General features: G+C 37.3%; 1 protein-coding gene across 1 annotated transcript in view; it reads right to left on the bottom strand.

The window, feature by feature from the left end:
• Positions 1–3,008, bottom strand: part of SLC26A7 (solute carrier family 26 member 7) — a gene marked incomplete at both ends in the record, with an annotated part of 63,367 nt that extends 60,359 nt beyond the window's left edge. The window contains one exon of the mRNA XM_083860286.1: positions 2,816–3,008. Coding sequence (XP_083716412.1) covers positions 2,816–3,008 — 193 coding nt within the window. The remainder of the gene's footprint in view (positions 1–2,815) is intronic.
• Positions 3,009–12,550: the final 9,542 nt, after the last annotated feature.

Here is a 12,550-nt window from a genome sequence, read left to right as displayed (position 1 = left end):
CTAATTATGTAGTGATTACCAAAATATAAAAGCTAAAATTTCTTAACTTCCTTTTACAGTATATAGTAAACTTCAACACTATGTCACAATATTCATTTTAGATTCAAAGGTTATTTTTTCAACCCTAGGTATCGAAGTAAGAATTAAGAATTCTATATCAGCATTATTAAATTACATTTGGAACTAAAATTAAATAGCTGGAAATGATGAAGCCTGATTTCCTTTACTGGTTTTGACTTGTGGCTGACTTCAGAGTCTGAGACTGTGCAAGTCCAGCTGGACCTTTGCACCAACTGGTGTATTTGAAAGGGCTTTTTTTTTTTTTTTTTTAACTTGTAGGGTCTTTTTCCTATGTGATATTTTCATAAATTTTTCAGAAACATAATTATCTTTGACATTTCTTGGTCCATATTCTGTAGAAGTAGATAAAGGACTTGAAACCTAGGGGATACATGCTGAGAGACAATACAAATATTATCTCAATTGGTAGAGTATTGAATTTTGGGACTCCTGAATTAATATTTATGTATTATTTTTAGCAGACAATAAAACAACTATAGGAACATTTTCAGAATGATTGCTTGGTTTCAGTAATGACTGTTTCATCACAAATGCCCAGCAGCACCATGATAATCCCATGCCTTTATATCCATCTCACTACACCTCTCAGTCGCCTCTTCCCCAGCACAGTTTTGTTGCTTTCACTATGACAGAGTAAGGACAGTGACTTTCATCTTTTCTTCCAGACTATACAAAGAGAAACCAGCAATTTTATCTAAAATTTAGATTAGAAACTGGAACACAAACACATTACACCAGATCAGAGCAGTTGCCAACCTGAATAGCCTGAATGTGACCAATGCCAGTGAGAAATCCCACAGAAGGAAATTGTGAAAAATACAGCTCATTTGGAAGGCCTCTCTTAATTATTCTCAAGCTACTGGACTTCTCTCCACCCTGAAATTTGCAGCTTTCATCACTCAGAAATTTGTTGCATACAAATACAACTGTACATTTTTCCAAATACTTCCATAACTCAGGTTTATTTCCATATACTTGAATTTGCTTAAACAGGTTGCCGAGATTGACACTATGGTCAACAAGCAAATTATCACCAGTTACCTTTTTTTCTACTATTAATAGAATCTCTGCCTTGTACTGCATTAAAAAATTTCTTGGTTTATCTTGTGGATGGAAGAAAACAGTCACAATAGCACCTCTCAAAATTTGGGTTTTTTGCTTTGTGCTGTATAGCAAATGGAACTCCTTTTCATGCACAAATCTTCCTGTGAAAATATGATGGTTGTGCTAGTTGGAATGCTTACAGCACTAGGAAAAAGTGCTTATATTTGCATTCAAATTAAAGCACCACAAACATGATGAAATGCTTTTGTCTCTAACTCTCTTCCTATTTCAGCCCCTAAAATCATTCCAAAATCTTGAGAAGCAGCAAGCAGAGAAAGAAAAAGCAGACCAGGATTTTCAAAGTATTTCTTTTTAAACAGCATAAAATAAGGATAAAATTGTTTCTAGAGTACTTAAAAATAATCTAGAAAACACAAATCTGTATTTTCTGTCTTCACTGGGTCTTCTTAAACTTATCTCTTACAGTAAACAACTTCTTGGTACAACAGTCAAACATGAAAATCCTGGCTAAAGCTACCAACACTGCAGAAATGCTGTTTAACATAGCATTTTTCATGAATTTCAACATATTGTTATTAGCACCATTTTAATTACAATTGTTGTATACACACATACCAGTGAAATTAGATACTTTGCAGAGTTATGGTATTAAGGTTCTTAAAGCTAAATCTTGCCAATGCAGATGTTCCTGATTACTTTAAAAGCACAAATCTGTTGTTTCCAGTTCCAGCATAATTCAATTAAAGGAGTGTTTATAATTTAACAACATGAATGATAGTAAACATACTTAATATGGAAGACTGTTAGGAAACGATATATGTCATTCACATGAAGGAAGGAGTTAGTCTGTCTGAGATAAGAAGCTGTGATTTGTCTGAGACAAATGTAAGATATTGTCATTAGAAGGTGACACTCTCAAAGACATATCAAAAACTGACAACAGCATTTATTTCCTCATAGCAATCACTTTACTAAGAAAGATGACTGGAACTTAAATTCTGCAGGTCATTCTTAAGAGTTCAAGAAGCTTTTCCTTTTCCTTCCTTTTTTTTTCCTCCCTTTTTTTTTTTTTTTTTTAAAGCTGTAAAATGGAGTCTAGCTCCACCCCCACTTTGTATTGCTGCTTGAAAAGAGGTGTGGTAGGTGATGCCATACAGCACTAAATCAGTTTACAAGCTATGGATGTCACAGATTCTCTCTCTGATAATATCTCTGGCAGGAACATTCTTTATATACAGAAATTTGTGAATTTTTCCTGCTGTGTTTTGGAATTTTACAGGTAATAGGATCATGCACATGTTTCTTCCAGAAAAGCATATCTTAGAGTGCAATTACCATTTAGTTATTTTTTTGGTTTCCATATGAAATAGTGAAAAGGTGGTTATTTAACTGATAGAACATTGTATATAGCTATATGCTGTATGAATAGAGGTACTGCTCTCTGACCTCCCACATTAAATGTTTGAAAAATTGTCAAAGGTATGGGATAAATAATAAAGTTCCACAGAAATTAACTACAATATCACAATGCATTTCTATCCACATTGCACTTTCACTCTATAAATGAGTTAAGACTATATATTTTTCCTTATCTTTTTATTTAGATTCAATTAACATTAGATATGACCAGACAAACTTAAAAAAATAATCTGAAATGAGTTCACTGTACCTTGAGTCACCTGTTGAATGGCTAGCATCATCCCAGAAACGGTATCAGGAACCAAATTTTCCTTCCAGTTGTAGACAGGCACCCATTTCAAGATAGGCAGCCTTCTCATACACCAGGCTTTGATGTCTTCAGAGCGAACAGCCTGGATCTTCCTCCAGACTGTGCTTCTTTTCCTTTTTGCCCCTGTCATCATTCCTACCCCACAAAAGCAGTGCCTCTGTCAGGAGGGTGCACACTTGAGGAATCACCCTGACCTCTGTCAGTCTCCAGTTTTCTTCTGAGATTTTTCTGTTCCAAACTACAGAGAAAAAAAAAATGAACAGAAGCACTTAAGATTTCTGCAGCTGTTCTGTAACTATACTCAATGAAAACACTTACTAAGTGCTTCAATCATATAAACAGCCACATTAAACGCAAGAGCTGTCTACAACAAAGATCACATTTTCTGCTGTTTGCAAAAATTTGGTCTAGTCTCACGTTAGTTTGTGATCCTTTCCAGTAACTTCCCGCTTTATATCCCTGTAATGCTTGTGCTTTTGGCCTCATTCCAGTGGCAAAATGAGGTATTACTGGGTGTGTGTGTGATATAGGCTGGGCTATGCTAATCTGAGCAAGAAGTGCCCAGCAGAGCAGGCATCTCCCTGCCAAGCCCGGGAGAGCAGCCTTGTCTCTCCTGGGGGGAGCTTTCCTGGCCGCAGGCAGAAGGCATTAAGACCTCAGTAAAGCTCGTGCTGGAAGACTTGTCTTACTCCATCAGCATTTTGTCTCCTAAATGACAACAAAAAGCTTATTTATGTAGCAAATGCAGAACATCAGGTAGCAATAAGTCCTACCGGAAACATACACAGACTCTCTCCGTAGGCTGAAACCTCAAACTTAGGAGTAACAAGCTCAGTGTGCAGCGAGGGACTGCAAGGTATCAGCTTCACATGGGCAGTGCCAAAAATTCTTGTGACAATCATTCTTGTTCAAAGCTAGTCTTGGCTGTCCACTCAGCAAAGGCTTTCTAAGCACACACAGTTCACCAAGTAACGTTTGAAACATTTGTTCTTGTAATAATATCATGCACCTTGTGTACAATACAAAGTGCTCAGACACAAAGTGATAAGGGCATGGAAGAGCTTTAAATGTTCAGGCATTTAAATGCCTTGACTGATATGGAGCAAGGACACAGTAAATTTTCCTCTAAGTTTTCTGTATCTCTGGATGGCAAAGAAAATTAAGTTGAAATGCAAGAGCCATCATATGGGTGAAGTGTCTTCCCAGTCACAGCTCTGCATTAAGAAATAAAAATATTTTTAAAATATAAATTAATTTACATTTTATTGTTTGGATTAAAGCAAATAAAACTGCAGAATTTTCCATCCAAAACAACTTGGGTAGACTGGCACAAAGACAAATGCATCAGTTCATTCTATTGGGTGCCATTCAGTTGGTGTCCTCAACTGTGTCCCATAGCATTGCAAAAGTAAAAAGAAAAAAGGAAGAGAAAGAAAAAATTTCTTAGCTTTAGACAGACCCTTACTTTTAACTATTCCTTGCATACTTATTCTTTGCCCTGCCCACACATTAGCAACATTCACTTTTTAAAGACAGGTAATCTTGCTTCTGTTCGTTAGAATAAACCTCTAAGCATCAATTATTTTCTTTTTGTGGTTTGTGTTTTTGGTTTTCTCTGGTTTTTTAACTTGAAAGTAAAGTTCAAGGACTTAATAATTGAGGCATTTATGTCTGCCAAGTGTTTCACAACACAAATCTTTTCCTTCTTTCAATAGTCAGAAATAGACAGGAACCCTCACAGCTACAGTGAGAGCTACTCAGCAGTCAGGTGCTGCTTAGTTTTGACGAAATGTTCAGTACCTCTAACTATAACAGTATTTACCATGAAATAAAAATCAAAACACATTTCTACACATAAATATCCATGTGCAAAAACATACCCAAATATAGGTATTTGTGTAAAAGAGCCTAGTCTCTTTTTTTAAATCATTGTTTGCTAGAAGCTCTGAATATTCTGAAACAGGCAAAAACCCCCCAAATTAGGAAACCAAAGAACCACCACTAAACACACAAGAACATATTCTCCACTCCTTGCACCACAATGCTGACCATGTTTGAAAAAGTCTGTAATTGAGATTTTCCCACCTCCTGATTGCAGAGTCAGTTAAATTGGACAAGTTTTCATCAATCCCAGATTAGTATCTGAGCACCTGGGATTTCCATTATTGACAGACTTTTTTCCCCCACCAACAACAAGGGATGGTATCTCCCTGTGGGTGTGTGCATGCATGAGGTCAAACATCCTACAGCTGTTGTGGAATTTTTGTGCAAACTTTGTTTCACCTTAACAATTGAGGTGAATTTGATAAGCAAAAAACTGCATCATCCGTAAATCTGAAGATGATAACGCCGTAACTATTGAAATACATTCTTCATTGTAACTCTGAAATTAATAAATATCCTTAGTTAGCTATGACACAAAGCAACATTTCGGTTACAAACTCCCAAAGAACTCAATATTTTTAAGGGAAAACTGGTGTCTGTATAGGTATGTACATACCTATATGTATAACAAACCTCTTTGTATATACTTTGTAAATGCCACATATACCTCACTACACAATATTACAACCTTTGAATCTTAAAGAAACATAAAAACCCTCCACTTTCTTAGAACACATCAGTATCCTAATGGAAACATGCTGTATCACACACACCATGATTAAACTTTTTCCCATCACATCTTTTTAATTAGTTATAAATCTTTAATCTTTACACTCCTAGACTATGCAAGTTTTTCATAGTTTGAATTGTATCATAATGTACCTGACCTATCAGGACTATGAGACCCTCTCCTGCTCTGAAGTGACTAAAACTTAATTTTCTGGAACACGAAAGAATAAAAGTGAGAAACCTTCAGTTTTGTACATTTAAGTCAGTGTATTCACACACACTGTAATATTAGATGGTTCACAATTAGCTTTTCTAATAGTCGTATATAAGTAAAATCTATCTTCAAGTGATTACATTGTTGTTTGTTTGTTTGTTTGTTTGTTCTGGAAATGCATAAAAATGTAATTCTAGTAGAATATTTATGTGTAATACTAAAAAGATAATTACCATCAGTCAAAAACTAGAATGCAGGTAGTATATAGAAGGAGATATTTATTGCATCATGGATCAGATATGGTGGGCTTTTAAATCCTGATTTACAACATGTTTCAAAAAATAAATGGGGTAACCTCTCTGGGGGCAGTCTGTATTTTCTTCAGGTCCTCTAACATTTGCATATATGGGAAGTTTACATACATGATGGATATGTGAAGAAAGAAGGCTTGATTCTTTAGCCTCAAGAGATTAAAAAAAGATAAAAATATAACACCTTATTCCAACTTAGACCACAAAATGAAAACATTTCTGGCAAACTCTGACAGAGAACCCCTAAACTCCACTTCATATGAAAGAAGATTTTGTAGGAAATCTTTTTATTCTTGCATGAGAACTGCTTTTAGACTTCACATAAACTGACATGAAAGTTCAAAAACTGTACTTACATATACATATGCTCATAGAACTTAAATGAAGTTATTCACACCTAAGACAGGCATAGATAGAAATAATGGAACATACTATGGAGTTTCCTTCACTGGAGATATTCAAGAACCATCTGGACACAATCCTGTGCCATGTGTGCTCTGGGATGGCCCTGCTTGAGCAGGGAGATTGGACCTGGTGACCCACTGTGGTTCCTTCCAACCTTGTCCATTCTTTGGTTCTGCAGTGTGATTTGCTCTTTGTAAGTCTTCTCAGGAAGACAGATCACTTAACTAAATATCTGCAAGTACCCAGTGTGAACTGTGCTCCCAATGATGTGCATCATTTGCTCCCCAAGAACATCCAGAGCATCCAACTCACTTCCTGAAGTTCTCCCTTCCACCACCACTGCGTAAAAGGAAGTATGTGCTGTCATTAATCCAAAGTGACACACACCTTTCTGGCTGGCCACTGGCAAAAACACATACATGATTTACATCTTAATATATTATGAATACATAATGATTGAGCTTTCCTCCCTCACCTTTTTATTCTGTCCAGAAACTAATTCCTGTTCATCTTTTTCCTCTATCCTGACAAAAAAATTTTATGAACTCAGTTTTGGTACTGCTCTGTTTCTGTCAAATAAGTTGAGTATGGCTAAAGGATTAAGGTGATACTAAATGAAGACTCAGGAAAATAAGGCAGGCAAAAATCTTGGTCATATAAAACTTGTGTCTTTAGCAACTATGGCTAAAATTACTGGACAAATGCTACGAAAAAAATTAAGTATTTTGACAAAGCACAAATGCATAGGAATGAAAGTCAAATTTTAAAAAGGAGGTGATAGGAACTAATTTAGAGAGACCAAATTGTGCAGTTCATATATTGCAGAACACAGCATATGGAAATATTATACAAGCTACTGGAATTATAACAGAGTGCTGACAAATGCAACAACTCAAAAACGGTGATAGAAATCTATATTGTTCAAAGCAGCATTCCTGAATTTTGAGAATTTGTAAAAAAGTAGGTTATCAGCCACATGTATTACATAAACCTGGGTTAAACCACAACACTAGGCAGAGAGGAAGCATATGTGCAAGTATGCAAATCATTTATTACTGATATTTAAACAACTTCCCCCTCTGAAATTCTGCTGCATCAAAGCCAGACAAAATTCACAAACTCCAAAGCCTGCCAATTTATCTCCCAAAGTCGGATGCAATGCGTTTTCAGTAATAATTAACTTCAAAAGTACTGATTTCAGTCACCAATTACTTGAATGTGGACCTAAATTGACAAAGATATGATTCTTGCCCTTCGTGAAACACAAAAAGCTTTAATCTCCATCCCCTCATCATACAGAATATTTATGAGACTGTGGGGACAGTAACTTCGAGGCAACACAGAAGCCAGACATGGCTCAAAAGGCTCGGGCTCTACTTAAACATCTTCTCTGTAAATGGGCTTTTCAGCACTTTTAAGGATGCTGTGCTAGGCAAAACTCGGTGAAGCAACACTGACATCGAGTGGCTTCCCTTGGTATTTTCCTTTGGCTACTGCAGGATGCAAGAGCTCGGTTCTGATCTGATGCCCTGTCGTGACATGATGGGGTTTGAACTGGATAATATTAACTATATGGTTTATTAACACAGTTAGTTGAAAATCAGATATCTGTAACATCAAAAAAAGGTTTACTCACTACATTTCAATTTACTGGTCAGAAATTTAAGACAGGAGGTCAGCTGGTTGATTAGCAAGGTACTGAACCATGGGAGCTTGTAATGTTCAGGCACAGTCTGCTCTGAGCACATCTAATGAATGGCAAAGGGAGAACAGGCCAAAAAAATAATGCAGCCATCCTCTTAAGCTCTGTTCCTGATGAGATCCTTACAGCTGTCTGCTAATAAATTGCCATACAGGTGCTAATGATTTTTTTAAAAAAAAATCTTAGCAAGTTATGTTAGAAAAAATAATATGACAATAAGAAACATAGTAGTGTCCACTTCTTATGAAAAATGTCTGTAAAGAAAATGTAATTTTTCACTTCCTTTTAAGGTTGTTTCTAGCAGCTGTTTGGAGGTTACCTTCAAATTAGTAAAAGAGAGCTTATTTTTTTCTTTTTAAACTGGGTTAAGTGTCACAGAATGGACTAGAAACAGATTAAAGAACTCTTAAATTTGAGAACACATCTTGATAGCCAAAATGCGGGAGTGGGCTTCCAGAGGAGCAGCACCCGGCAAAGCAGGCAATCCCAAGATCACCGGCTATTAGCAATCCCTCACCACCCGCGATCTGGGGCTCTTTCCAGGCAGCTTCACCCAAAGCTGTAGAGTCGGAGAATAAATGAGAGAGGCCTCTCGGAGATGAAGAACAGAAGAAGTTTATTCTTCGGCTCCCATCTCGAGAGAGACCAAGAGCATTGGTTGCACCGGCTTATAAACACAATATGGGTGGGTACATGAACATCCAATAGAGCAACAGGGAGGAGTGGCTTCACTGACAGCGACCATTAGGGAAATATGAGGTAATGCATACATTAAACCTGAACAAATCACAGCTGTATAACCGAGGAACTCTCTGGAACAAGGGGTGGGGTACATTTGATGGACATAAAGACTCGTTATATAACCTAGGTGATTGACACGACAGTCTTGAAAGAAAAACAACTATTATGGGATAGGCATCACCATGGAAACGGGGATTTGGCGGGAAACTGTGAAGGAATTCATATTAATTACAATTGAACGTAATAACTGGATAACTATGAACCAACAACGCACCCCCACACCAAAATATATAAATCTATATACACAGACACTAGCAATTAACAGAAATATTTTGTGGTAACCCCTTGCCCTTGACACAGATTTGTCTGTGCAAGATAAACAATGCTTAAGGTTTCAACATCAAAAATGCATGTTGAAAAAAGTATTTCAATCACAGGCATTGGTTTCTTCATACTATTTCACTTAACCAAATGTTACGACAGAGAGAGTAAACCAGATTTCCTGATTATTGAGTGCACAAACCAGCCTATAAGCCACACAAATAAAGGAGAACTTTTCAACTTAGGAAACCAAAAAATTCAAACTCAAGTTACCCCTCCTCTTGCACAACTTATTGACTGGTGGGTGCTCAGCAGCCTGTGCAATGGAGTAACCACACCACAGAAGCAGATCTTCACTGGTTTTGGTTCTAGCCTTGACCTCCAGAGAATGAGACTCAAAGTATCTGCTCACTATGGGCACCCTTTCATTTCAAAGCAGTGTGTACTGAGCATTTAAGCACATCTTGAAGAAGATCCGTTCTCCTGTCTGAGGTCTAATCTATAAGTGATGGAGCTGAGACTGGCCCAGCAGGAGCTGTGGGACACTGAGGCACAGATGCAGCTTTAGGAGGGCCAAACCCGAGCTCCTGGTGAAGAATACAGACAGTGCAGGCAGCTCAGGAGGCAGCTGCACTGCCAGGTGCAAACTGAGCTTGGGGTGGCAGGAGCCCGTGGCAAGAGGCCATGGACTGCAAAGGGCAGGGGACCTGTAGCACCAGCTAGGTGACCTGACAGAGACACAACAGGAGTCAATGAACCAGCAGGAAGAATCCAGACTATTTGCACACCTAAAGTAAGGTTATAAAAGCCCCACGGAGTCCTTTATTCAGGCTCCACTTCTTGGCACAAGCTGTTATTCTGTTGTCGCACCATGATTAAATTATTTTAAGGATCTAGAGGTCTAAGATGTGGGAAACCTGTATCAAGCCAGTTAGAAAACCTGATTGAAGTATGTGAGTGTGGAATCATGCAGGGCACTCATCGGGTCACTGGGGCCTCCCCTCCTGTGGAAGGCTCGTGATCCCAGCTCAGGTGGTGGGACTGTGACTGTTTGAGTAACTCCTGGATGGTCAGACAGGAGTTTCCTTAACACCTCCCATGACAGGATTCTGTTTTCCCTGGAATTCAGGTGCAACAGTCTTGTGACTTAGACAAACAGCAGATAGGTCTAAAATGTAACTATGTTCAAGACATGCCACCTTCAAGTTACCATTTACCTGAATGAACATAATGTCATCAACCACAGAACATTTCGATGCTCACTTATTATGGATTGTCTCACAAGAGAACGATTTGGGAACTAGTATCATGAAACAAGGACTCCTCAAGGACTTTATCTCCAGATATTCTTAGAACTATAGAGTAATTTAAGAGAGGAGGGACACCTGAAGGCCATCTTATCCAAACATTTCTTCAATGAGTGGATAACTTCAAAGCCAGATCAAGTTGCTCAGGACCTTGCTCAGGAGGGACAAACTGTTCTTGTGCTTAACCCCCCTTGCGGCATTCCTCTCTACTGAGGGTTGTGTCATATGGCAGTGGAATGAATACTAAATTACAGATTATCCCAAAATATATTACCTTTCTTCAACAGTAAGTTTTTTATTCTGGCAATTTACTATCTGAGTAATCAGAAATACCTTGCCTCCAGACCCTTAGGCAGATGAACTCTCACCTTTTGCATCCTATGATAAAATACCATGCTCTTCTCTCCCTGTGCAAAAACCTCTAAGTGCCTCATTTCTACTCTCTTTTACAACAAACTGTGGTGTTGTTAAGTATTTTAGAGTGACACATCAGTAAGTGAAAGCATTAATCAGAAAAACCTGCAATTTTAGAGTGTCCATATACTTCACTGGTTAACTTAATTTCATCCAGCTGAAACAGATACTTAATTACCTCACTGAGGAAACTAAGTTAACAGTATACTTATAAAGCAGCATATTAATCCAGATCTGTAGGCTGTCATAATATAAATCACAGTGGCAACAGATTTTACAACACGTGACAGAAAGTACAGTCATTCAAAAAGGAAAGCCTATGAAGTGTAATAATTAAAATTTAGTATTTAAGTAGCTAATATATTCCTGCCCTCAGAGACAGCAAACTGACAGAATTTCAGGATCACAGCTGAGAAAATCCCATGCAGCCTGTGGGAAAGCTAAAACAGTTCTTGAAAATAAATGATCTAAAAGCATTTACATATCCACATAGTCTTTTCTTATCTCATTGTAATTTAAAATATCTGAAAAGATATTTTATGAGACCACTACCTTGTAGTCTGCACACTTAATAGAAACTTTCACATGAAGAATGCTTACTGAATACCAAATAAAACAAGAGGTTACTCTTCAAACTTGAGACCAAAAAGATTTTAATGATCTTTCTCCTCAAATTTGTTGTTTGCCAGACTGACTTAATAATCATCAGTGCGTAGACAGGAAATCCACTGATGCCAAATTAAAGAGTAGACAAGAAGAGCTGTACTAATAATTGTCTGAATTTTAACATCAGCTTTTACTAGTTCCAGAAATAAGCATAAAAGATATATAGAAACATAAGAACATTAATTTTCTAAACAACTTCACTACTACAAGACAATAACCTCAGAAAAGTCACACAACAAACAGCTGCACTGAACTACCTTGCTTACTTCAGTAGAAATTCTCATCCTTGCCTGGGACTTGATGACTAGACACACACAAAAATACTTCAGTTTGAAAGACTGTGTTTTGAACTTCCTCATACATGCATCCATAGGTTATAAAAATATAATAATCCCAAATTTCAAAAGTATACAAATAATCCAAACTAAATCTCCCAGTATACTTGCCAAGTGCCCTGAAATCAGGAATGTTGCTACTCCTTCAGCAATTTCTTCCAAAGTGTAGGAAGAAAAACAACCCACTGGCCCTGGATACCTGAGAACACCATGACTCACATGCCAGGTGCTTAAGAATCCATTAAAATGTACTAAAAAAATTTAAAAATTGCTCATTCATATAATTCATATATAGCATCTAGATGTGCCCATATATTTTATTCAAAATGCCCATTACAGAGCTCCATAGTCCCCAAATCCCAAACCACAGTCCATCTTAATTTGCATAAAATTACAGAATTGAGAAGAAAACCCAAACAAATGCTGCTACTTGTCCATTTTATGCAACCAGGTAGTATTTTATACAATTGACTATTTAAAAAAGTAATTCCATGTACAAACATGCTTGCAGATCCTCGACTCTGATTTGGACAACTTGTTACTAATTGTTACAGATCTATATTTACAGCAAAAAAAAAAAAAAAAAATCTCTTCTAGGTGAACTTGAACAATGCATTCTGTCTTTATAGCTCTGCCTCACATGCTA

This window comes from Zosterops lateralis (assembly GCF_965231275.1).
Source record: "Zosterops lateralis genome assembly, chromosome: 1".
NCBI lineage: Eukaryota > Metazoa > Chordata > Aves > Passeriformes > Zosteropidae > Zosterops > Zosterops lateralis.
This window is presented reverse-complemented; position numbering and strand designations above follow the sequence as displayed.